The sequence below is a fragment of the Ranitomeya variabilis genome, chromosome 5 (genome assembly GCF_051348905.1).
Source record: "Ranitomeya variabilis isolate aRanVar5 chromosome 5, aRanVar5.hap1, whole genome shotgun sequence".
Taxonomy (NCBI): Eukaryota; Metazoa; Chordata; class Amphibia; order Anura; family Dendrobatidae; genus Ranitomeya; species Ranitomeya variabilis.
In genome coordinates this window covers 679,724,274-679,750,169 of record NC_135236.1, presented here as the reverse complement: position 1 = coordinate 679,750,169, position 25,896 = coordinate 679,724,274, and the positions used below count along the sequence as shown (strand labels likewise).

Genomic DNA, 25,896 nt, shown 5'->3' with positions numbered 1-25,896 from the left:
GTCATCGGCATTGTTGGCTTTTTCATCTCTGTAGATCGGGGTGTCATCGGCGTTGCTGGCTTTTTCCTCTCTGGAGGTCGGGGTGTCATCGGCGTTGCTGACGTTTTCCTCTCTGGAGGTCGGGGTGTCATCGGCGTTGCTGGCTTTTTCCTCTCTGTAGATCAGGGTGTCATCGGCATTGTTGTCTTTTTCCTCTCTGGAGGTCGGGGTGTCATCGGCATTGTTGGCTTTTTCCTCTCTGGAGGTCGGGGTGTCATCGGCGTTGCTGGATTTTTCCTCTCTGGAGGTCGGGGTGTCATCGGCGCTGCTGGCTTTTTCCTCTCTGGAGATGGGGGTGTTTTCGGCATTGCTGGCTTTTCCTCTCTGGAGATCGTGGTGTTATCAGCGTTGCTGACTTTTTCCTCTCTGGAGATCGGGGTGTCATCAGCGTTGCTGGCTTTTTCCTCTGTGGAGGTCGGGGTGTCATCGTCGTTGCTGACTTTTTCCTCTCTGGAGATCAGGGTGTTTTCGGCATTGCTGGCTTTTTCCTCTCTGGAGATCGGGGTGTCATTGGCGTTGCTGACTTTTTCCTCTGTGGAGGTCGGGGTGTCATTGGCGTTGCTGGCTTTTTCCTCTCTGGAGGTCGGGGTGTCATCGGCGTTGCTGACTTTTTCCTCTCTGGAGGTCGGGGTGTCATTGGCGTTGCTGGCTTTTTCCTCTCTGGAGGTCGGGGTGTCATCGGCGTTGCTGACTTTTTCCTCTCTGGAGATCAGGGTGTTTTCGGCATTGCTGTCTTTTTCCTCTCTGGAGATCGGGGTGTCATTGGCGTTGCTGGCTTTTTCCTCTCTGGAGATCGGGGTGTCATCGGCGTTGCTGACTTTTTCCTCTCTGGAGGTCGGGGTGTCATCGGCGTTGCTGACTTTTTCCACTCTGGAGGTCGGGGTGTCATCGGCGTTGCTGACTTTTTCCTCTCTAGAGATCGGGGTGTCATAGGCATTGCTGGCTTTTTCCTCTCTAGAGGTCGGGGTGTCATTGGCATTGCTGACTTTTTTGTCTCTTTCCAGGACTGGCAGCCGCCCTTCGCCTGCGATGTGAAAAGCTTCGGTTTCACTCCCCGGGTGCAGCGTCTGAACGAGCTGGAGGTGAGCGCCCACCGGGGTCCGGTCTTGTGCCGTCTTCGCTGCACTTTGCACTATAATCACGCTTTCACATCTTCGTCCCCAGGCCATGACCCGTGTGAAGCTCGACTTCCTAGATCAGCTGGCCAAGTTCTGGGAGCTGCAGGGATCCACGCTCCGGATCCCAGTGGTGGATCGCCGGCTGTTGGATCTGTATGCACTGAGCAAGGTGAGGACAGCTCCAAAATTAACTGTGTGTTTCTGGTCCCGGACCCCTGATCCACTGTTATATGGTGGAGAGCACTGCATATGTATTATCATCAGTCTTGAGTGATCTCTCTTGTCCCTTCTCTTCTCCGTCGCTGCAGGTGGTCTCCAGTGAAGGGGGCTTCGACATCATCAGCAAGGAGAAGAAATGGTCAAAAGTGGGCAGCCGCCTGGGGTACGTGTCCGGGAAGGGCACGGGGTCTCTCCTAAAGATGCACTATGAGCGGATCCTCTACCCCTATGAGCTCTTCCAGTCTGGGATCAGCCTCATGGTAAGTCACACTCGGACCCCTTAAAGTGCCGTCTCCGTTCCCCCAGCCTCCTTTGACCGTGGCCTTCACTCCTCGTCCCCTCAGGGCATCCAGAAACCAAGCTTGAATGTTGAGGAGAAGGTGGAGGTGGCAGAACCTTGTGAGGACACCAAAGACTCCACGAGGACCGAGAAGACGAACGTCCCCCTGAAGAGGTCAAAGCGGATCAAGTCTGAGGTGCTGACATTTGTCTTTAATCTTACAGGGGTTTTCATCTCCCGTCACAGAGGGGCCATGTTGCCTTTGCAGTTGCCCCTTTTCTGCCTCTTCGTTAGTTTTGACCTCGAGCCAGCCATCAATCCAATGACATGAAACTTCTTTTTTTTTTTCCCCACCCCACCTGATAACGTTACAGCTCCTGGAAGTGCAGAATTTCACCCGTTATTGGCCTGCAGGTGGCAGTGTAACGTTTCATTTAAAGGGAACCTGTCACCCCGTTTTTTGAAGATGAGCTAAAAATAGCGTTAAATAGGGGCAGAGCTGGGGGTTACATTAGTGTCTTTGTGTGCCTTTATTACTCACCTATGCTGCTGATATACCTTTGTAAAGTCGCCGTTTTTTGCTGTCACTCACGCTGGTCTGGTCCTATGGGCGTGGTGACAGCGCTGTTTCTCCCCCAGATCAGGCTCATCATTCCGTTGGTGGCGTAGTGGTGTGCGCATGTCCAACAGAGAATATCCACTGCCCAGGTGATGAAAAACAGCGCGATCTGCGCTATTCAGCCGTTTACCGGTGGGCGCGGTCATCTTTCCTGTGGCCGCGCGTGCGCAGATGGAGCGCTCTGCTGCCCGTGGCTTCAGGAAAATGGCCGCCACGATCTCCATCTGCGCACGCGCGGAATCCCGCGGCCATTTTCCTGAAGCCCCGGGCAGCAGAGCGCTCCATCTGCGCACGCGCGGCCACAGGAAAGATGGCCGCGCCCACCGGTAAACGGCTGAATAGCGCAGATCGCGCTGTTTTTCATCACCTGGGCAGTGGATATTCTCTGTTGGACATGCGCACACCACTACGCCACCAACGGAATGATGAGCCTGATCTGGGGGAGAAACAGCGCTGTCACCACGCCCATAGGACCAGACCAGCGTGAGTGACAGCAAAAAACGGCGACTTTACAAAGGTATTTCGGCAGCATAGGTGGGTAATAAAGGCACAAAAAAGACACTAATGTAACGCCCAGCTCTGCCCCTATTTAACGCTATTTTTAGCTCATCTTCAAAAAACGGGGTGACAGGTTCCCTTTAACCCTTTCCTGAAGCTGTATTATTGTATTTTAGGAGTTGGTGGAGATCAGTAAAAGTCCAGAGGTGAAGAAACTTCACGCCTTCGGAGCAGCTCCCAGGGTGATCGGAGTTGGTGACAGCGTTAAAGACAGAGCTGGTAGGACGGCGCCCGCACCGCACAGATTATAGGGTGCTACAAAATAAGATTATCACAAAATGAGTAACTAGTACCCACAGACCACTATGCCACAAATCTCATAAAATCAATAAAGTTTATTGAAAACAAGTTTTAAAAACAGAATTATACATAATACCATGTGAGTTAAATTCAAAGAGGATTTAACAATACCCCAGATACAGCGGAAGTACCATATCCAACCATGTCTTTTTAAAGGTTAAGACACAATGTATAATTGAAACTAGTCTCATATACAATTCCTAAAAACATCCTTTAAGGTGATAATGCAAATATTGTTCCCGGATGATGAGAATTCAGTATACGGAATAGTTGTAAGATGTAAAAGATAAATCAATGCTTACCCATGATTGTATGCCGCTGCCCAGGGACGCCCCGACGCGCGTTTCGCCCACGTGCTTTCTCAAGGGGAGTGTCTGTCCAATCACTGAAGGAAATGGGATGGATCAGGTCTCCCCTCTTATGTAGTGTAGTGAGGCACAATGTCCAGCAGAGGGAGCTCTTCCCTATATTATGATGCTGGAGGATGATGAGGGTAATGGGGTCTGCGATGTCTCGCAAGGCTGAGTTTCCACTCGCTATCACTTTACCCATCAGCCCTGATGTCCCAGATATATATATATATATATATATATATATATATATATATATATACTAGACTGTGGCCCGATTCTAACGCATCGGGTATTCTAGAATATGCATGTCCCCGTAGTATATGGACAATGATGATTCCAGAATTCACGGCAGACTGTGCCCGTCGCTGATTGGTCGAGGCAACCTTTATGACATCATCGTCGCCATGCTGTGCCCGTCGCTGATTGGTCGAGGCCTGCTGGCCTCGACCAATCAGAGACGCGGGATTTCCAGGACAGACAGACAAACAGAAAAACCCTTAGACAATTATATATATAGATTCTTTTCTTTGCCTCTCGCTGTTTTAGATGAACTTTTGAAGAAGAGGAAGACTTCAAAGCTGGACGCTTTCGGGATGCAGATGAGGCAGCGGAAGGGGGCTCTGTCTGTCAATTTCGTAAGTATCCTGCACACATACTACGCCCTCGTTACTAGAGATGACCACCCTGGTCCAGCGTCCATATCTTTACTCCATGGCAGCCGTACCTGGGTCCTACCATCTTTCTGGTTTTGTGACTGTTATCCCCCCACAATGTCATGATGTACGTTGCACCTTGCAGACCCCAGAGGCGCCCGTACACCAGCATCCATTCCTGGCGGAGGACGTGTGAAGGGCGCCATTCCAGCTGCCGTGGAGTAACCCAATCTTTTGCCTTTTGTAATGTGTTCCTATTTGTGCGCCCCCTGCAGGTGGACCTCTACATCTGCCTGTTCTGCGGCCGGGGGGACTGCGAGGAGAAGTTGCTGCTGTGTGACGGCTGTGACGACAGTTACCACACTTTCTGCCTCATTCCACCGCTTCCAGAGGTCCCCAAAGGAGACTGGCGCTGCCCGAAATGTATCGCGGAGGTAATTCTGTAACCTTAACTACCCGTTTGTGAGGTCCCAGATTCTGCACCCCCCCCCGCAGGCGGGAGGGAGAATTACACCACTCCCATAATGCACGGACGGTCCTCTCTTTAGTCTGCTGCAGATTGTGACCATTTAACGGCTTAGGTTCCTGCAGATTGTATTTTTCATCTTTCCTTTTCTGCACAGGAGTGCAGCAAGCCCCGGGAAGCCTTCGGATTTGAGCAGGCCGTCAGGGAATATACACTGCAGAGCTTTGGAGAGATGGCCGACAACTTCAAGTCTGACTACTTCAATATGCCGGTGCACGTGAGTGTAGACCCCTCTCTGTTACATAGCAGATTCCGTGAGTCAGAGGTGGGCCGTAACGTTACTTCCTCGGCAGATGGTGCCCACCGAGCTGGTGGAGAAGGAGTTCTGGCGCCTGGTGAGCTCCATAGAGGAGGACGTGATCGTGGAGTACGGAGCCGATATTTCCTCCAGAGATTTTGGAAGCGGCTTCCCGACACTCGATGGTCGGAGGAAACTGACGCCCGATGAAGAGGTGAGATTACTCCAGAGCTGCACTCTCTGTTCTGCCGGTGGGATGTCTGTTAACCCTTCGTTTCTCCCTCGGCAGGATTACGCCCAGTGCGGCTGGAACCTGAATAACATGCCGGTCCTGGATCAGTCGGTCCTCACCCACATCAATGTGGACATCTCCGGCATGAAGGTGCCCTGGCTCTACGTGGGCATGTGCTTCTCCTCGTTCTGCTGGCACATCGAGGACCACTGGAGTTACTCCATTAATTACCTGCACTGGTGGGTTTCATGTGTCCCCTTGGGACGGGGAAGGTGTACGGCGACGGTTGGTTTGGCTTGTGTGACTGGCTATCGTTCTCTCTCCTTAGGGGAGAACCTAAGACATGGTACGGGGTCCCCTCTCACGCTGCCGAGCAGCTGGAGGACGTCATGAGGGAACTGGCGCCGGAACTGTTCGAGACGCAGCCTGACCTTTTACACCAGTTGGTCACCATCATGAACCCCAACATCCTAATGGAGCATGGCGTGCCAGTAAGTGGAGCATTGCGTGCCAGTAAGTGCAGCGCTGCGCCCCCGGGGTCCGCCCATCATGTACAGTTACTGTGTGAGACCCCCAAGGCCCCAGAGATGGGCACTCACTGCACCATTAGATCCCACTCATGACACCCCCATATTCTGCCATGAGACTGACCGGGATTTATACTTTTGTCCCCAGGTTTACAGGACGAACCAATGTGCGGGGGAGTTTGTGGTCACCTTCCCCCGAGCGTATCACTCCGGCTTCAACCAAGGATACAACTTTGCGGAGGCCGTGAATTTCTGCACAGCGGACTGGGTGCGCTTAGCCGGACGGCGTTATTACCTATATTTCTGCATAGGTCACCCCAAAACTTATTTTTTTTTTAATGACAGCTTCCCATTGGCCGTCAGTGTGTGAATCATTATCGCAGGCTGAGACGGCACTGCGTGTTTTCTCACGAGGAGCTCATCTTCAAGATGGCCGCAGACCCCGAGTGCTTGGATGTCGGCCTGGCAGCCACCGTGTGTAAGGAGATGGCGGTGATGATTGAGGATGAGAGCAGGATGCGAGACAATGCCGTGCAGATGGTAAGGGCCGGCGTCTTCCTGGTCCTTATGGGGATCGGGTGGTCTGCAGATCTGAGAGCTGTCGTTGTGTCTCACAGGGGATCGAGCAGTCAGAAGAAGAAGTGTTCGAGCTCGTTCCAGACGACGAGCGGCAGTGCGCCTCCTGCAGGACAACTTGCTTCTTGTCCGCCCTGACCTGCAGCTGCAGCTCTGACCGGCTCGTCTGCCTGCATCATGTGGAGGAGCTGTGTGCCTGCCCTGTGCAGAGCAAGTGTCTCAGGTGAGAAGGAACGGGGGTACTCCCATCTACAGAGTATGTCAGATGCTCGAGGGTCACTAGAGATCAGCGGTAACATCAATGAGAATGCCGCTAATCCATCACCAGAGATCAGCGGTGACATCACTGAGAATGCCTCCTATCCATCACCAGAGATCAGCGGTGACATCAATGAGAATGCTGCTAATCCATCACCAGAGATCAGCGGTGACATCACTGAGAATGCCGCCTATCCATCACCAGTGATCAGAGGTGACATCACTGAGAATGCCTCCTATCCATCACCAGAGATCAGAGGTGACATCACTGAGAATGCCTCCTATCCATCACCAGAGATCAGCGGTGACATCACTGAGAATGCCTCCTATCCATCACCAGAGATCAGCGGTGACATCACTGAGAATGTCTCCTATCCATCACCAGAGATCAGCGGTGACATCACTGAGAATGTCTCCTATCCATCACCAGAGATCAGAGGTGACATCACTGAGAATGCCTCCTTTTCCTATCGCCACGACAGCACCCACAACGAGAGAGGGGATCCGCCCACCTTCCGGACAGGAACCTACAGGTTAAAAAGGGGCGGTCCCCCTCGCCCTCCAGTTTGGGTTCCTGTCCGGACGGCGGGAGCCTACAGGTTATCGCTTACCCGGGTCCGCCAAGCCTCTGTGCGGTGTCCGAAGGGAACGGCAGAGTCGGGGGCCCGGAAGCAGCGTCGGGGGAAGTCCTGTTTTCAGCTTCCCCCCTCGTCTGGCAGGGACGGCAGGGCCGGACCGTGGCGTTTCTGGGGGAAGGCACGCCGCCCTGGATCGTCCACACGCGCGCGACGCTGCGGGAGCAGGTCGGCGCTTATAACCCGGAAGTGATTTGAGGACTTCCGGAAGAGGCCGGGAGGAGGAGCGCGGGACTTTTAAAAAGAAGCAGCGCTTGGTGAGTGTGTGCGGCAACATGTCTTCCACAGGAGACGCCGAACACCGACAATCAGGAGAAAGGAGCAGCAGATCTCATGGTGGAGAAGTGACACGCGGGCAGCAGGACCCTGGCACGTCACGTCACACCTCACCCCCTCAGAAACCGGTACTCTAAAGTTCTTCAGCCGTGGTGAGTTAATATCTGAAACCATTTGCTGATACTGCTGTCTTCTATATTATGTTTTGTTATAGGGCAAAAAGGTCTCAAAGACAAAACATAAACAGTGCGCATTATGCACAGAGCCACTACCTGACGCTTATGTAAAGAAGTTATGTCAGACGTGTATATGCCAGACGCTAGAGGAAGAGGCCCCCCTCCGCGTATCAGATTTGAGAGAAGTTATTAGGGAGGAAATTAAATCATCCCTTAAATCTAGACGACGTGAGAAAGACAGTGGAGAAATAGAGTCTGACTCCACCCCTTCGTTACAAGAGGGCGAATGCTCAGAGAGTCCATTGCCATCCTCCTCGGATGAGGAAGGAAGGCCTTGCTTTTCTATCGAAAATATGGAGACTTTGATTAAAGCTGTCCGTACAACTATGGGTATGGCAGACAGTAAGGAGCCGAAAACAACCCAGGAAATTATGTTCGCTGGTCTGAGCCAGAAAAGTCGCAAAGCTTTCCCAGTGGTTGATACCGTCAAGGATCTGGTCAGACGGGAATGGGACAAACTAGATAAGGGGTTTTTACCTTCGGCCGCAAAAAGAAGGTACCCCTTTGAGGATGACACCTTATCCCAGTGGTTGAAAATCCCAAAAGTAGATGCGGCAGTTGCCTCTACCTCAAAAACAGCGTCACTACCATTGGAGGATGTGGGTCTCCTTAAAGATCCTTCAGACAGGAAGGCGGACATGCTTCTTAAAAAGGTGTGGGAAGCATCATCTGGAGCCTTTAAGCCTGCGATAGCAGGCACCTGTATGGCAAGATCGGTTATGGTCTGGGTTACTCAGATGGAAGAACAGCTTAAGGCTAAAGTACCCAGAGATAAATTGTTAAGCTCCCTGTCTCAGGTCAGAGAAGGAGCAGCTTATCTAGCAGACGCATCGATTGACTCTCTAAAATTGGCTGCAAGATCGGCGGGGCTCTCAAATGCAGCTCGACGGGCCCTTTGGCTAAAGACCTGGAAAGGTGATGCTCAGGCAAAAGCCAAATTATGCTCCATTCCATGTAGGGGTGAGTACCTATTCGGCCCAGTGCTGGATGACATCCTTGCAAAGGCAGAAGACAGGAAAAAGGGATTTCCTAAAATATTTAATCCCACTTTTAGGAATGCCTTCAGGAGACGCATACCCTTCAGGAAATTCCAGTCAGACCAACAGGGATATAATCGGGACTGGGAGACGTCAGACCACAAGAAAAAAGGTGGATACTATAAAAATCCTCCATCCTTTTCGAGACGTAGACGTAATTACAGATAGAACAAGTCTACCAGTAGGAGGAAGACTAAAGTTCTTCACAGCGGAATGGAGAAAGATAACATCTAGTGCCTGGATAATGGGGGTAGTCGAGTCAGGATTAAAATTAGAATTTTTGAGAACTCCCCCAAATCATTTTATTATTACATCACTGGATACTCAGGCCCAACAACAGGCCTTGGAGTTAGAGATTCAACAATTGCTCGCAAAGCGGGTTATTGAAGAAGTACCAAAGCATCAGGAAAAGACGGGTTTTTATTCTCCCCTGTTCCTAATCTCTAAACCTGATGGGTCCTTTAGGACTATCATAAATTTGCGTAAATTAAACGAATATCTTCAATACCGCGCCTTTAAGATGGAATCCATCAAATCTACAGCTAAGCTTTTGTTTCCTAGGTGCTACATGGCGGTTTTGGACCTAAAAGATGCGTACTACCATCTTCCAGTTCACAGAAATCACCAGCAATTTCTCAGGATGGCAGTATGGGTAAACCATCAGCTTAAACACTTCCAATATTTAGCAATGCCCTTTGGCCTGTCCATGGCCCCTAGAATTTTTACTAAGATGGTTTCTGAAGTAATGGCCCATATTAGGGAAAAAGAAACCCTTGTGGTGCCCTATTTAGACGATTTTTTAATAGTTGGAAATTCAATTGCTCAGTGTACGTCTAGGGTAAATGCCATAATATCGTCCCTGCAGGCACTCGGATGGATAGTCAACTGGGAAAAATCAAAACTGGAACCCACAAGACATCAGGTGTTCCTAGGAGTTCTTCTAAACTCGGAAAATCAGACATCCTTCCTACCAGAAGACAAGAAGCTGAAGATCATCCAAAGGGTCACGGCCGTAAAGAAAGCTCCAAACTTAAGTTTAAGAGACGCAATGTCTCTGCTGGGATCTTTGACGGCATGTATATCAGCAGTAAGATGGGCTCAAGCTCATACCCGGATGCTCCAATACGAAGTTCTTCAAGCAGAAAGAGATCTTCATGGTGCGCTAAGCAAAAAGTTCAGTCTATCAACCGCCACTCTTCACGATCTGACATGGTGGCTCAACCTGGCGCATTTGTCAGAAGGAGTTCTCTGGAACATCACTCCGGACAACGTAGTTACGACGGATGCCAGTCCATTCGGTTGGGGAGCCCATACGGGAGACAGTCTGACCCAAGGACGGTGGTCGACTCAAGAATCCCAGAGATCCTCAAACTTAAGAGAGCTTACTGCAGTCAGGCAAGCTCTTCTTTGCTTCCTACCATCCCTGAGGAACTCGCATGTACAAATACAGACAGACAATATGACTGTGGTGTCCTACATCAATCATCAGGGAGGGACAAGATCACGATCCCTGATGATTACTACAGCTCAGATATTGAGTCTGGCCGAGAATCATCTACGATCCCTGTCGGCAGTTCATATAAGAGGAGAGTTCAATATACAGGCGGACTACCTCAGTCGCCATTCCCTTCGTCAGGGAGAATGGGCCTTAGACCAACACATATTCGGTCACATAGTCAATCTGTGGGGTCTACCAACAATAGATCTATTTGCTACCAGAGAGAACAGAAAAATCAGGAGGTTTGCATCACTACAGATGGCAGACCAACCATTCATACTGGATTCCCTTCGCGTCCGTTGGGACTTCCAGCTGGCGTATGCCTTTCCCCCTATGTGTCTACTTCCGATAGTTCTCAGGAAGATCCGGGAGGAAGGAGCCAGAGTAATTTTAATTGCTCCCTTCTGGCCCAGGAGGCCTTGGTTTTCTCTCCTAAGAACAATGTCGGTGACCGATCCCTGGGTGTTGCCAGTGGTTCCGGAACTCCTTTCTCAGGGTCCATTTCGTCATCCAAATTTGGAGACTCTTCACTTAACGGCTTGGAACTTGAGAGGGAGCTTCTAAGGGAAAGGGGGTTCTCTAGTGCCTTAATAACTACCTTATTAAAAAGCAGGAAGGAGGTCACTACAAAAATCTATACAAAAATATGGAAAAAATTTCTTATGTTTCATCAGCAACCATTAGGAGATAAGGCTCCAATTTCAGCTATTTTAGAGTTTCTCCAGAAGGGCTGGGAATTAGGTTTAGCAGTGAACACTCTAAGAGTTCATGTTTCAGCCTTGGGAGCTCTATATAACAGTGATATAGCTGGTAATAGATGGGTTGCTAGATTTATTAGGGCATGTCAGCGTTCTAACCCAATCCATATTGTAAGAATTCCCCCTTGGGATCTAAATTTAGTGCTTGACGCATTGACCGAACCTCCCTTCGAGCCTCTAGACTCTATTTCAATAAAGAACCTAACTTTGAAAACAGCACTACTCTTAGCATTAACATCAGCCAGGAGAGTCAGTGATATACATGCTCTATCTGTAGATCCTCCTTACCTAATGATTCTCCAGGATAAGATTGTCTTAAAGCCTGATCCTGCATACTTGCCGAAGGTAGCAACTAAATTTCATAGAACTCAGGAGATTTATTTACCATCTTTCTATGAAAATCCAGCTTCAGAAGAGGAGAGGAAATATCATTCCCTAGATGTTAAGAGGGCAATATTAGAATATCTGGATAGGACACAAAGCTGGAGACAGAGTAGGGCTCTGTTTATTTCTTTCCAGAATCAGAAAAAGGGTTCTGGTGTCACGAAGAGCTCTATCGCCAGATGGATTAGAGAAGCTATATGGCTTGCCTATTCAGCCAAGGGAGTAACACCACCAGAAGGCATCAGGGCGCACTCCACTCGGGCCATGGCTACATCCTGGGCGGAGAAGGCAGATGTCCCTATTGAAATGATATGTAAGGCGGCAACGTGGTCATCACCTTCAACCTTTTATAAACACTATCGCCTTGATCTATCAGCTAACGCTAGCTTACAATTTGGCCGCTCAGTGCTTAGTGCTGTAGTCCCTCCCAGTTAATAATCTTTGAAAGTCTCTCGTTGTGGGTGCTGTCGTGGCGATAGGAAAACCGGTTTTTACGTACCGGTAATAGGATTTTACAGAGTCCACGACAGCACCCATACATTCCCCCCCTGTAATTAGTTACTTATTCCTGCACTCTGTTTGAGGGTGTGCTTTAGAGATCACTCTATAGAGGTGGTGGCATTTAGTAGTGTTTAAGATAATGTTTTCATGTACTGATTCATTGGCGGTATCCCTTGTACTCTGGAACACAAACTGGAGGGCGAGGGGGACCGCCCCTTTTTAACCTGTAGGTTCCTGTCCGGAAGGTGGGCGGATCCCCTCTCTCGTTGTGGGTGCTGTCGTGGACTCTGTAAAATCCTATTACCGGTACGTAAAAACCGGTATCCATCACCAGACATCAGAGGTGACATCACTGAGAATGCCTCCTATCCATCACCAGAGATCAGCGGTGACATCACTGAGAATGCCTCCTATCCATCACCAGAGATCAGCGGTGACATCACTGAGAATGCCTCCTATCCATCACCAGAGATCAGCGGTGACATCACTGAGAATGCCTCCTATCCATCACTAGAGATCAGCGGTGACATCACTGAGAATGTCTCCTATCCATCACCAGAGATCAGCGGTGACATCACTGAGAATGCCTCCTATCCATCACCAGAGATCAGAGGTGACATCACTGAGAATGCCTCCTATCCATCACCAGTGATCAGCGGTGACATCACTGAGAATGCCTCCTATTTATCACCAGAGATCAGCGGTGACATCACTGAGAATGCCTCCTATCCATCACCAGAGATCAGCGGTGACATCACTGAGAATGTCTCCTATCCATCACCAGAGATCAGCGGTGACATCACTGAGAATACCCCCTATCCATCATCAGAGATCAGCGGTGACCTCACTGAGAATGCCTCCTATCCATCACTAGAGATCAGCGGTGACATCACTGAGAATGCCTCCTATCCATCACCAGAGATCAGCGGTGACATCACTGAGAATGCCCCCTATCCATCACTAGAGATCAGAGGTGACATCACTGAGAATGTCTCCTATCCATCACCAGAGATCAGCGGTGACATCACTGAGAATGCCTCCTATCCATCACCAGAGATCAGCGGTGACATCACTGAGAATGCCTCCTATCCATCACCAGAGATCAGAGGTGACATCACTGAGAATGTCTCCTATCCATCACCAGAGATCAGCGGTGACATCACTGAGAATGCCCCCTATCCATCACTAGAGATCAGAGGTGACATCACTGAGAATGCCTCCTATCCATCACCAGAGATCAGAGGTGACATCACTGAGAATGTCTCCTATCCATCACCAGAGATCAGCGGTGACATCACTGAGAATGCCTCCTATCCATCACCAGAGATCAGCGGTGACATCACTGAGAATGCCTCCTATCCATCACCAGAGATCAGAGGTGACATCACTGAGAATGCCTCCTATCCATCACCAGAGATCAGAGGTGACATCACTGAGAATGCCTCCTATCCATCACCAGAGATCAGCGGTGACATCACTGAGAATGTCTCCTATCCATCACTAGAGATCAGCGGTGACATCACTGAGAATGTCTCCTATCCATCACCAGAGATCAGCGGTGACATCACTGAGAATGTCTCCTATCCATCACCAGAGATCAGAGGTGACATCACTGAGAATGTCTCCTATCCATCACCAGAGATCAGCGGTGACATCACTGAGAATGTCTCCTATCCATCACCAGAGATCAGCGGTGACATCACTGAGAATGTCTCCTATCCATCACCAGAGATCAGAGGTGACATCACTGAGAATGTCTCCTATCCATCACCAGAGATCAGCGGTGACATCACTGAGAATGTCTCCTATCCATCAACAGAGATCAGCGGTGACATCACCGAGAATGTCTCCTATCCATCACCAGAAATCAGCGGTGACATCACTGAGAATGTCTCCTATCCATCACCAGAGATCAGCGGTGACATCACCGAGAATGTCTCCTATCCATCACCAGAAATCAGCGGTGACATCACTGAGAATGCCTCCTATCCATCACCAGAGATCAGAGGTGACATCACTGAGAATGCCTCCTATCCATCACCAGAGATCAGCGGTGACATCACTGAGAATGCCTCCTATCCATCACCAGAGATCAGCGGTGACATCACTGAGAATGTCTCCTATCCATCACCAGAGATCAGCGGTGACATCACTGAGAATGTCTCCTATCCATCACCAGAGATCAGCGGTGACATCACTGAGAATGCCTCCTATCCATCACCAGAGATCAGCGGTGACATCACTGAGAATGCCTCCTATCCATCACCAGAGATCAGCGGTGACATCACTGAGAATGCCTCCTATCCATCACCAGAGATCAGCGGTGACATCACTGAGAATGCCTCCTATCCATCACCAGAGATCAGCGGTGACATCACTGAGAATGTCTCCTATCCATCACCAGAGATCAGAGGTGACATCACTGAGAATGTCTCCTATCCATCACCAGAGATCAGCGGTGACATCACTGAGAATGCCGCCTCTCCATCACCAGAGATCAGCGGTGACATCACTGAGAATGCCTCCTATCCATCACCAGAGATCAGCGGTGACATCACTGAGAATGTCTCCTATCCATCACCAGAGATCAGAGGTGACATCACTGAGAATGTCTCCTATCCATCACCAGAGATCAGCGGTGACATCACTGAGAATGCCGCCTCTCCATCACCAGAGATCAGCGGTGACATCACTGAGAATGCCTCCTATCCATCACCAGAGATCAGCGGTGACATCACTGAGAATGCCTCCTATCCATCACCAGAGATCAGCGGTGACATCACTGAGAATGCCTCCTATCCATCACCAGAGATCAGCGGTGACATCACTGAGAATGCCTCCTATCCATCACCAGAGATCAGAGGTGACATCACTGAGAATGTCTCCTATCCATCACCAGAGATCAGCGGTGACATCACTGAGAATGCCTCCTATCCATCACCAGAGATCAGCGGTGACATCACTGAGAATGTCTCCTATCCATCACCAGAGATCAGCGGTGACATCACTGAGAATGCCGCCTCTCCATCACCAGAGATCAGCGGTGACATCACTGAGAATGTCTCCTATCCATCACCAGAGATCAGCGGTGACATCACTGAGAATGCCTCCTATCCATCACCAGAGATCAGCGGTGACATCACTGAGAATGCCTCCTATCCATCGGTGACGCATTTGACCTCCTCTTGTGTTCTTGATCCCAGGTACCGATATTCTCTTGAGGATTTCCCGGCTCTGCTGTACGGGGTGAAGCTGCGCGCTCAGTCCTACGACACATGGGTCGGCCGGGTGACGGACGCTCTGACCGCAAGCCTGAACCACAAGAAAGGTGAGTCTCTGCGATCTTACTCTCACGCTCTGTATTTTTTTTTTTGCTGCTCGCGGATGTGATTGATGATTATCGTCTCCTCCACAGACATCATCGAGTTGAAGGTTATGATGGAAGACGCGGAGGACAGGAAGTTCCCAGAGAACGATCTTTTCCGAAGGCTCCGAGACGCCGTGAAAGAGGCTGAGACCTGCGCCTCCGTGGCTCAGCTGCTCCTAGCCAAAAAGCAGAAGCACAGGTAAGCGGGCCGCTGGGGGCAGCGGTACTAACCTGTGGCCCTGCTGCTCTTTGCTGCAGGTCTGACATCATGTTGGTACTTGTGACCACTGCAGCCAATCACTGGCCAGTGGTCTGCAAAGAGTTGCTTTCCAGCTGTAATTAATGTGTTAGACATCCGTTTTGCTTCACTATTCTGTTGGTCTTTGCTTTCCCAGTAAGCTGAGCCAAGATTCTGGGAAAACTCGCACCAAGCTCACCATGGAGGAGCTGAAGGCCTTTGTCCAGCAGCTGTTCAGCCTGCCGTGCATCATCACCCAGGCCCGGCAGGTGAAGGTAAGCACTTCTGTGCACTGCTGGGCCCCTCGTCTGCTCAGCAGCCACTGCTCCTCTGTCTCCTGGTTCCTCGTGGGCGGTGCACTCCTTATGATTGGCAGCTCGGGTCATCAGCATAGTCATAAGCAGAGGCGCGCAGGAGGACTGACTCTGGCTTCCAGCGCGCCCCTTCTGCATCACCCACCCCCCCAGTATGTCCTTTACATCCGTCCTGTCTACATCTGTCTCCCCAGAACCTGCTGGATGACGTGGAGGAATTCCACGAGCGCGCCCAGGAGGCCATGTCTGACGAGATCCCAGACTCCAGCAAGCTACAAGCTCTCATAGACATGGGATCCAACCTGTACGTAGAGCTCCCGGAGCTGCCGCGACTGAAACAAGAGCTGCTGCAGGCGCGGTGGCTGGACGAGGTGCGCCAGACTCTCGCCGACCCCCATAAAGTCACTCTGGATGTGATGAAGAAGTTGATCGATTCAGGGGTGGGACTGGCCCCTCACCACGCCGTAGAGAAAGCAATGGCCGAACTTCAGGAGTTGCTCACAGTGTCCGAGAGGTGGGAAGAGAAAGCGAAAGCCTGTCTGCAGGCGAGGTAGGTGACTGGCGGCGTCCATGCATGGCGGCTGCTCTTTACGTCTTGCTTGCTGTAGATTCAGGACAATTGATGTATAATGATCTCCCCGTGCGTCCTAGGCCGCAGCACAGCGTGCCCAGCCTCGAGGGCATCCTAGCCGAGGCGAAGAACATCCAGGCCTATCTGCCCAACGTGCTGGCGCTGAAGGAGGCTCTGCAGAGAGCCAAGGACTGGACCTCTAAAGTGGAAGCCATTCAGGTAGCGTCTTCCTGCCGCGTGTTCTAGCGCCGGTCGCGCTGCCAATCATAGACCTAATAATGCGTCATCTGCTCCTGTCCCCAGAGCGGCAGTCACTACGCCTACCTGGAGCATCTGGAGTGCCTGCTGAGCAAGGGCCGGCCGATCCCTGTGCGCCTAGATGCCCTCCCGCAGCTGGAGTCCCAGGTTGCAGCATCGCGAGCCTGGAGGGAGCGCACCGGCCGGACCTTCCTGAAGAAGAACTCCAGCTACACCTTACTGCAGGTGAGGACCCTCCATAGAGTTTGCAGCATGTTCCCATCTCGTCATGTGACTATGTATTGTCGGGGTGCATCGCCTCCACGTTGTGTCTGTCAGTGATTGGGGGCAGCTGCACGTTAATGCTCATATACCAGCCCCCCTACAGCCCAGGAGACGGCAGGAGCCGGACAGGACATGTTCTCTGCGAGGCAGTGCATGTCAGGAAGTCTCTAAGGTCAGTATGCACAGAGCGCAGCACTGACAGCTTCTATAGTACGCAGATCTGCACAAAATGAGTGTCCCATAGTGGGACACAGTGTAAAAGTAAGAATTAATTAAAAAAAAATTTTTTGTTAATAATTGTAAAAATATTTTTGAAAAATAATAATAAAATCAATATTTATTCCATTGATAAAAAAAATATTTGAATTTAAAAAAAATCTAAACAGTAAAAGTACACATATTTAGTATCACCGCGTCCGTAATGACCCGACCTATAAAACTGTCCCACTAGCTAACCCCATTTAAAAAAAAAAAAAAGGTAAAAAAACAACTCTTTATCATCATACCGCCGAACAAAAAGTGTAATAACACGCGATCAAAAAGATGGATATAAATAACCATGGTACTGCTGAAAACATGATCTTGTCCTGCAAAAAACGAGCCGCTTTATAGCTCCGTCAAAAAATAAAAGTTATAGCTCTCAGAATGAAGCGATGCAAAAATATATATATTTTTTTATATAAAATAGTTTTTATTGTATAAAAGCGCCAAAACTTTAAAAAATGATATAAATGAAGGAGGTATCGCTGAAATCGTACTGACCCAAAGAATAGAACTGCTTTATCGGTTTTACCAAACGTGGAACGGTATAAACGCACCCCCCCCCCCGAAAGAGATTCATGAATTGCTTGTTTTTGTTCATTCTGCCTCACAAATCGTAATAAAATAAATAAAAAGCGATGTCATGTGCCCAAAAATGTTACCAATTAAAACGTCAACTTGTCCCGCAAAAAACAAGACCTCACATGACTCTGTGGGCCAAAATATGTAAAAGTTATACCTCTCAAAATGTGGTGTAAAAACTATTTTTTGCAATAAAAAGCATCTTTTATTGTGTGACAGCTGCCAATCATAAATATCCACTAAAAACCCCCACTATAAATAGTAAATCAAACCCCCCCTTGTCACCCCCCTTAGTTAGGGAAAAATAATAAAATAAAAAAATGTATTTATTTCCATTTTCCCATTAGGGTTAGGGTTAGGGTTACGATTGGGATTTGGGTCAGGGTTAGGGTTGGGATTAGGGTTAAGGGTGTGTTAGGGTTGTGATTAGGGTTAGGGGTGTGTTGGGTTATGGTTGGGATTACGGTTAGGGGTATGTTGGGGTTAGGGGTGTGGTTAGGGTTGGGACTAGGGTTAAGGGTGTGGTTAGGGTTATGGTTAGGGTTAGGATTACGGTTAGGGGTGTGTTTGGGTTAGAGCTGAAGTTAGAATTGGGGGTTTCCACTGTTTAGGCACATCAGGGCTCTCCAAATGTGACATGGCGTCCGATCTCAATTCCTGCCAATTCTGCGTTGAAAAAGCAAAATGGCGCTCCTTCCCTTCCGAGCTCTGCCGTGCGCCCAAACACTGGTTTACCCCAACATATGGGGTATCAGCGAACTCCGGACAAATTGGACAACAACTTTTAGGGTCCACTTTCTCCTGATACCCTTGTAAAAAAAATTCGGGGGCTAAAAAATCATTTTTGTGAGAAAAAAAATTATTTTTTATTTTTATGGCTCTGCGTTATAAACTTTAGTGAAGCACTTGGGGGTTCAACGTTCTCACAACAAATCTAGATAAGTTCCTTAGGGGGTCTACTTTCCAAAATGTTGTCACTTGTGGGGGGGTTTCTACTGTTTAGGCACATCAGGGGCTCTCCAAACACGACATGGAGTCCGATCTCAATTCCAGCCAATTTTGCATTGAAAAGTCAAACGGCGCTCCTTCCCTTCCGAGCTCTGCCCTGCGCCCAAACAGTGGTTTACCCCCACATATGGGGTATCAGAGTACTCAGGACAAATTGTACAACTTTTGTGGTCCAATTTCTCCTGTTACCCTTGGGAAAATAAAACAAATTGGATCTGAAGTAAATTTTTTGTTCCAAAAAAAGTTAAATATTCATTTTTTATTTATTTATTTTTTTTAAACATTCCAAAAAATTCCTGTGAAGCACCTGAAGGGTTAATAAACTTCTTAAATGTGTTTTTGAGCACCTTGAGGGGTGCAGTTTTTAGAATGGTGTCACTTTTGGGTATTTTCTATCATATAGACCCCTCAAAGTGACTTCAAATGTGATGTGGTCCCTAAAAAAAATGGTGGTGTAAAAATGAGAAATTGCTGGTCAACTTTTAACCCTTAGAACATCCTAACAAAAAAAATTTAGTTCCATAATTGTGCTGATGTAAAGTAGACATGTGGGAAATGTTACTTATTAAGGTTTTTGTTTTTTTTTGCTTTTTGGGTGTGCTCTGTAATGTGGATGGCACTACATATTATGTCTTGACTTCAATTGACTGACCCCGGACTCCCTGCTCTCGCCCCCCGCAGGTCCTCAGCCCCCGCAGTGACATCGGCGTTTACGGCAGCGGGCGGAATAAAAGGAAGAAGGTGAAGGCGCTGCTGGAGGAGAAGGACCTGGACCTGGACTCGCTGAGCGAACTGGAGGAGCTGCAGGAAGACGCTCGGGACGCGGCCTCTGTGGTAATGGGATCCAGATGATATGGAGTCAGGACCATCCCGACATCCAATATTAATGATGGCGGATAATGAGCACCCATTAACTCTTACACACCTGAACTGGGGGGGGCGATATAAGAAGCCGTCGATGTGACCCTGGTTTTCCTTCTCGCACAGGTCGCATTATTTAAGGATCTGGAGCACAAGGAGGTGGATTCCATGCGCTCCTTGCGGGCCAGTAATCTGGCCAAGATGGCCATGGTGGATCGTATCGAGGAGGTTCGGTTCTGCATATGCCGCAAAGCCGCCAGCGGTTTCATGCTGCAGTGCGAGCTGTGCAAGGACTGGTTCCACAGCACGTGCGTGCCCCTGCCCAAAACCAGCTCCCAGAAAAAAGGCGCCAACTGGCAGTCCAAGGAGGTGAAGTTCCTGTGCACGCAGTGCATGCGTTCCCGCCGGCCGCGACTGGAGACCATCCTGTCGCTTCTGGTATCACTACAGAAACTGCCGGTGCGGCTGCCGGAGGGCGAAGCGTTGCAGTGCCTGACGGAACGCGCCATGAGTTGGCAGGACCGAGCACGGCAAGCGCTGGCCACACAAGAACTGTCTTGTGCCCTGGCCAAACTATCTGTACTGAGCCAGCGGATGGTGGAGCAGGCGGCACGGGAGAAGACGGAGAAGATCATCAGTGCCGAGCTGCAGAAAGCTGCCGCCAATCCCGACCTGCAGGTGAGCACCAGTAACACCGCTGCCACCAGTTTGGGCGGTCAGCAGCTTCTCTGACATTTTTCTTTCGCCCCTTAAGGGTCACCTGCCCATATTCCAGCAAGGCTCCTTCAGTCGGGGGATGTCCAGCGTGGCGTCGTCTCCACAACCTCCTCTAGACTACGACGATGAGGAGACCGACTCCGACGAGGACATCAGGGAGACGTACGGTTATGATGTAAAGGTAGCGAGCAGCATGGTAATGACTGAAGGAAATGCCGTGACTTAAAGGGGTTGTCCAGTATGTGTCCTTCTGCTTCTGGAGGTGAGCGGCACTGATCCCGGGTACGTGCTGTCGGCTGGTGCTGTAGGCACGTCCTGGCGTGTGCGCAGCCGGCACGTCACTAGCGCCGCTCACCCCGGCCTGTGACTTTGCCTTTCCCAGAATCCTCTACTATTTAAAGATTTTTTTTAAAGATTTTTTTTTTGTTGTTTTGGTCACAATGCATTAAAATAGTAAATCCCTGTCTCTGTGGCAGTCCTGAAGTGATCACATGCCGACCACGCATACCGCTGCAGACAATCACTGGCTTCAATATCTTGGTGCCAACTGTGCGACCATCGCTGCTAACGCCAGAGCTCGGCTGCAGCGGTCATTGTTGACACTGTTCACAAAGACTGACGGGATCAGAGGAACGGCAGGAAATTTACCGTTAATATTTTCCATTTTTTTGCTTATTAAAAATCTTGGTCAACACACTTAGCCTCTTGCTGACCCAATGCCAGTTTTATTTTTTTTAGTTAAATTTCTGTTTTTTCCTTTTTTATTTTTGCCACTTTAAAAAAAAAAAAAAAAAAACCCTCTACAAGTTTGGATTCAGTGCAATCACCACCGAGCTGGAGAGTCGCACAAAGAGCGTTGTACAATCAAAACCTAAAATGACAAAATTGCTTTTTTCTTTTTTTTACCATTTCGCTGCACTTTGGGATTTTTTTCCCCCTTTTTCTAGCACATTATCTGGTAAAGTGAACGGTGTTAGAACCACAACCCATCCCACGAAAATCAGTGTCGTACGGCTGTCGGTAGAAAAAAAAAAAAGTTGTGGCTCTTCTATGAAGAGAAAAAAAAAAAGTCAAAAATCAAAAAATTGCCCTGTCTATAGGGCGATCAGAGCGTGCCGCATCCACACTGTCCGTGTGGAGGCATCGGAGCGTGCCGCATCCACACTGGTGGCGTGGAGGCATCGGAGTGTGCTGCATCCACACTGGCGGCGTGGAGTCTTCAGAGCATGCTGCATCCATACTGGCCGCGTGGAGGCATCGGAGCTTTCCACATCCACACTGGCCACGTGGAGGCATCGGAGCGTGCCGCATCCACACTGGTATATGGATTAAGAGGGAATTTTTGTGCAACTACAACACTAAATGTCTATTACTGATGTGACTTTTATAGGGGCCGAGTCCCCTGGAGAAATGTTTTAATGAGCCGACTGCAGTTTGGGGGCGATGCAGCATTGTATGTGAGTAGTGGTCTGGGGTGGGACTATAACCCTCAGCGTGGCTACGTGCAATATTCCTGCTTTTATTTGTGGAGCATCTGCTGTATATTTCGCTCAATATTTCCAGGCTGCGTACAGACGAGGATTTGTATAGTATCGGCATGCCGACAGTCGGGGTGTCCTGGGGTGACCGATAACATTAGGACATTGCAGACTGCGCACATGTTTAGGATGGTGGATATATTGGGGCCCTGATCCTCTCTCCTGCTCCCCAGGACACCGGCAGCGTGAAGTCGTCCAGCAGCTTCGAGCCCAACCTGTTCTGTGACGAGGAGATTCCCATCAAGTCGGAAGAAGTCGTCAGTCACATGTGGACCACCCCATCCTTCTGTGCGGAGCATGCGTACTCCTCTGCCTCCAAGAGCTGCATGCAGAGTAAGGAGGATCCGGACAGACACGGGCTGTGCTGTTGTGACCCAAATCATCCCCCTGCCCTGTCAGAAACCGCAATGGGTGGCAGCTGCCATATTCCTCTGGCTTTGTTTCATTGTATCACCCCCTTCACAGGCCCTTTGCATCCTCCTCCTTACGACGGCCCTTTGTGCCCTCCTCTTTACGACAGCCCCTCGCGCCCTCCTCTTTATGGCGTCCCCTCGCGCCCTCCTCTTTATGGCGTCCCCTCACGCCCTCCTCTTTATGGCGTCCCCTCGCGCCCTCCTCTTTACGGCATCCCCTCGCGCCCTCCTTTTTACGGCGTCCCCTCGCGCCCTCTTCCTTTCGACGTCCCCTCGCGCCCTCTCTTCCTTTCGACGTCCCCTCGCGCCCTCTCTTCCTTTCGATGTCCCCTCGCACCCTCTCTTCCTTTCGATGTCCCCTCGCGCCCTCTCTTCCTTTCGATGTCCCCTCGCACCCTCTCTTCCTTTCGACGTCCCCTCGCGCCCTCCCTTCCTTTCGACAGGCCCCTCGCGCCCTCCCTTCTTTTCGACGTCCCCTCGCCCCCTCTCTTCCTTTCGACGTCCCCTCGCGCCCTCTCTTCCTTTCGACGTCCCTTCGCTCCCTCTCTTCCTTTCGACGTCCCCTCGCGCCCTCTCTTCCTTTCGACGGGCCCCTCGCGCCCTCTCTTCCTTTCGACGGGCCCCTCGCGCCCTCTCTTCCTTTCGACGGGCCCCTCGCGCCCTCTCTTCCTTTCGACGGGCCCCTCGCGCCCTCTCTTCCTTTCGACGGGCCCCTCGCGCCCTCTCTTCCTTTCGACGGGCCCCTCGCGCCCTCTCTTCCTTTCGACGGGCCCCTCGCGCCCTCTCTTCCTTTCGACGGGCCCCTCGCGCCCTCTCTTCCTTTCGACGGGCCCCTCGCGCCCTCTCTTCCTTTCGACGGGCCCCTCGCGCCCTCTCTTCCTTTCGACGGGCCCCTCGCGCCCTCTCTTCCTTTCGACGGGCCCCTCGCGCCCTCTCTTCCTTTCGACGGGCCCCTCGCGCCCTCTCTTCCTTTCGACGGGCCCCTCGCGCCCTCTCTTCCTTTCGACGGGCCCCTCGCGCCCTCTCTTCCTTTCGACGGGCCCCTCGCGCCCTCTCTTCCTTTCGACGGGCCCCTCGCGCCCTCCCTTCTTTTTGACAGGCCCCTTCATTGGCCCTTCTTTTAATTTTGCTTTTTCTTGTCCATTAGCTTCAGGAGCTCCTCGAAAGCAACCGAGGAAGACCCCTCTGGTACCTCGTAGCCTGGAGCCTCCTGTACTAGAGCTGTCTCCCGGTGCAAAGTGTCAGCTGGAGGAGCTGATGATGTTGGGAGATCTTCTGGAAGTTTCTCTGGATGAGACGCAGCATATCTGGCGGATACTACAGGCAACACATCCACCATCGGAGGAGCGCTTCCTGCATGTCATGGAGGTAAGACTTCCCGCTGTCCGGCCCTTGCCATCATTCCCAGCTCAGACCTTAAGCCTTACTGTTGCGTTTTCCACAGGACGACAGCCTGGATGAGAAGCCGCTGAAACTGAAAAGTCGTGATTCTTCTGAGAAGAAGCGCAAACGGAAGTTGGAGCGGGCAGAGCTGCTGTTCGAAGGAAAGCAACGGTCCAAGGAGCTGAAGAAACTGGACAAGACCAAAAAGAAGAAGCTGAAGCTGGGACACGACAAGGCCAAGGAGCTCAGCAAGCTCGCCAAGAGGCTGGCCAAGGAGGAGGAGCGCAAGAGGAAGAAGGAGAAGGCTGCGGCCTCCAAAGTGGAGCTCGGCAAAGAGATCACCGAGAAGAAGCGAGAGAAGAAGGTGCTGGACATCCCCTCCAAGTACGACTGGTCGGGAGCCGAAGACTCTGACGACGAGAACGCCATATGTGCGGCTCAGAACTGTCAGCGGCCCTGCAAGGACAAGGTGAGGGCGGACGTGATCCGGATCCGAGCGGGGGGAAGGGGGTTCATCAGGAACTTCCGATTTTGCAGCATTTTGTTGCTCTGAACCGCACCGAGTTCTGCTGACAGAAACCATCCTCCGGACATAAGAGATGTGTGCTACCGCCTACGGGTCCAGAGGGTTCGTTTCATTGTATCAGTCTAGATATAATTGTAACAAACTCCCATATGTATGAAGTATTAAAGGGCATCTCCGCCACCACCTACTTCTGCATCGGGATTACTTAGCGGGACACCACCCGGTCCTGCCCATCTGTTTACAGACACGTATCTCGATGCCCAGGTGAGTGGCGTCAGAGACTCCTTTAAGTCCGGATAGGATTTCAGTCCCTGAACACAAGAATGTTTCCATTCACTGGCAGAAAGGAGAGATATTGAAAATAGTGAAGAATAAATTGAAAATGTTTCAGAAAGTTGGAAAACTTTTTTAAATGCGAGAAGAAAAAAAAAATTCCAGCATGTAGCAAAAGATCTTTCCTCCCGCTGCTCCACTGGCTTCTGTACTTCCTCTTTCGGCCATGGGATATCTGCAGCCAATCGCTTGCTGTCACTACTGCAGTTAGTGATTGGCTGCATCGGTCACATATCCGTACAGGATGCACAGACCTGGTCTATGCTGAGTTGCATTGTCTTTTCCTCAGTGTCGCCATCTTGGGCCGGTGTCTGGAGTATCCTCCTAAGGATGGATCCCAAGCCCCCGACGCACGTCCTGCCTTTTGCATTGCGGCTTTTATTATCACTTGTCCTTCTCTTTCCCGCAGGTGGACTGGGTGCAGTGCGACGGTGGCTGTGACGAGTGGTTTCATCAGGTCTGTGTCGGTGTCTCTTCCGAAATGGCCGAGAACGAGGATTACATCTGCACGAACTGTACCAGAAAGCGAGTCCCCGGACTGTGCCCGCCCTGCCCTCCTTGCCCACCCACTTTGACTTTCACCCCCGGATTCCCTTTGCCCACCATTGAGGTGAAGCAGGAGGTCAGCTAGCATCATAGATGTTTTACTATTTTGGTTTTACCCCCATAAACTGGTTATCTTTCTCCTCTTACCACCCTCTGCCACCTGCTTTGGGCAGAGCTTTCTGTTAGATAGTGCCCTCATTGGACGGCGGGTGAGGGGGGGGGGCTGTCATTGCAAAAAAAAAGCTCCATAGTGAACTGTAATTATCCTGCAAGATTCCTGACCCAGACAGATTTGCGGATTTCCCAGAAGTGACTTTTTATAATAGAAGCCCCCCGTCCCAGGATGCCCCGCGTGGCCGGAGCGAGGGCAGCCGGTGATGATGGCGTGGACGCACTTCCTCTTCTTACAGTAGAAGGATCCCTTTTGTGATGGGTCCAATACATCCCTACCCGCTTTGCACAAGGATTGGCGCCGGTGTCTGGACTGAACGCCCCTACTGTGGGTGATGGGAGGCCGTGCGGTGAACGCAGGACATGGATCGTCTGGGACTTTGGTTTTTGTTTTTTTTTAGTCTATCCTGGGGACGCTCCTTTCTTCTTTCTGTGACTACTGACTGTTGTATAAATAGTTTTCTCTCCTTTCGACTTGTCTGGAGTCTCTGTATCAAAAATACCCCCTGATATGAAAACCCAGCAGTATCGGAAGTATCTGGATCAGCAGCAGGGGATAGAGCAGGAAGTGTTGTCATAGGGACTCTGAATCTGCTGCATTTAACATCCGGCCGTAGGAGTACGTCAGGTCCCTATGTATATATGTAGTTGTGATCAGCAGCCGATCTCTGCCTGTAACCGCTCCGAACACTGCAGATGACATGCTGCGGTCAATCCCTGACAT

At 50.5% G+C, this 25,896-nt stretch overlaps 2 protein-coding genes across 5 annotated transcripts in view; both read left to right on the top strand.

Moving 5' to 3' along the window:
- KDM5A (lysine demethylase 5A) overlaps nt 1-25,643 on the top strand; it is a 29,445-nt gene extending 3,802 nt beyond the window's left edge. Inside the window, exons 2-28 of one of the 4 annotated variants that reach the window (XM_077267014.1) lie at nt 1,044-1,121; nt 1,204-1,326; nt 1,466-1,636; nt 1,721-1,852; nt 2,950-3,052; nt 4,033-4,121; nt 4,415-4,573; nt 4,763-4,882; nt 4,959-5,117; nt 5,193-5,374; nt 5,464-5,626; nt 5,811-5,930; nt 6,008-6,202; nt 6,280-6,461; nt 15,025-15,149; nt 15,237-15,387; nt 15,584-15,701; nt 15,935-16,290; nt 16,392-16,530; nt 16,615-16,794; nt 19,366-19,518; nt 19,672-20,223; nt 20,300-20,458; nt 21,974-22,133; nt 23,361-23,581; nt 23,658-24,065; nt 24,865-25,643. In XM_077267014.1, coding sequence (XP_077123129.1) covers nt 1,044-1,121; nt 1,204-1,326; nt 1,466-1,636; nt 1,721-1,852; nt 2,950-3,052; nt 4,033-4,121; nt 4,415-4,573; nt 4,763-4,882; nt 4,959-5,117; nt 5,193-5,374; nt 5,464-5,626; nt 5,811-5,930; nt 6,008-6,202; nt 6,280-6,461; nt 15,025-15,149; nt 15,237-15,387; nt 15,584-15,701; nt 15,935-16,290; nt 16,392-16,530; nt 16,615-16,794; nt 19,366-19,518; nt 19,672-20,223; nt 20,300-20,458; nt 21,974-22,133; nt 23,361-23,581; nt 23,658-24,065; nt 24,865-25,086 — 4,920 coding nt within the window. In that variant the 3' untranslated portion in view covers nt 25,087-25,643. Of the gene's footprint in view, nt 1-1,043; nt 1,122-1,203; nt 1,327-1,465; nt 1,637-1,720; nt 1,853-2,949; nt 3,053-4,032; nt 4,122-4,414; nt 4,574-4,762; nt 4,883-4,958; nt 5,375-5,463; nt 5,627-5,810; nt 5,931-6,007; nt 6,203-6,279; nt 6,462-15,024; nt 15,150-15,236; nt 15,388-15,583; nt 15,702-15,934; nt 16,291-16,391; nt 16,531-16,614; nt 16,795-19,365; nt 19,519-19,671; nt 20,224-20,299; nt 20,459-21,973; nt 22,134-23,360; nt 23,582-23,657; nt 24,066-24,864 lie in introns of all 4 variants that reach the window. The other 3 variants (XM_077267015.1, XM_077267012.1, XM_077267013.1) reach the window with 3 other exon arrangements.
- LOC143773513 (uncharacterized) lies at nt 7,937-11,244 on the top strand. Its single transcript, XM_077260932.1, has 4 exons — nt 7,937-8,080; nt 9,242-9,332; nt 9,546-10,988; nt 11,240-11,244. Exons 1-4 carry the CDS (start codon nt 7,937-7,939, stop codon nt 11,242-11,244), a joined length of 1,683 nt encoding a protein of 560 aa, XP_077117047.1.
- Nucleotides 25,644-25,896: the final 253 nt, after the last annotated feature.

What these genes read in the sequence shown, in the direction of transcription:
- LOC143773513 (XM_077260932.1), top strand. Translation starts at nt 7,937, where the DNA reads ATGGAGACTTTGATTAAAGCTGTCCGTACAACTATGGGTATGGCAGAC. An exon ending in TTGATACCGTCAAGGATCTG is followed by an intron (nt 8,081 to 9,241) that starts GTCAGACGGGAA and finishes TTTGTTTCCTAG; the next exon opens with GTGCTACATGGCGGTTTTGG. An exon ending in TTCTCAGGATGGCAGTATGG is followed by an intron (nt 9,333 to 9,545) that starts GTAAACCATCAG and finishes TCGTCCCTGCAG; the next exon opens with GCACTCGGATGGATAGTCAA.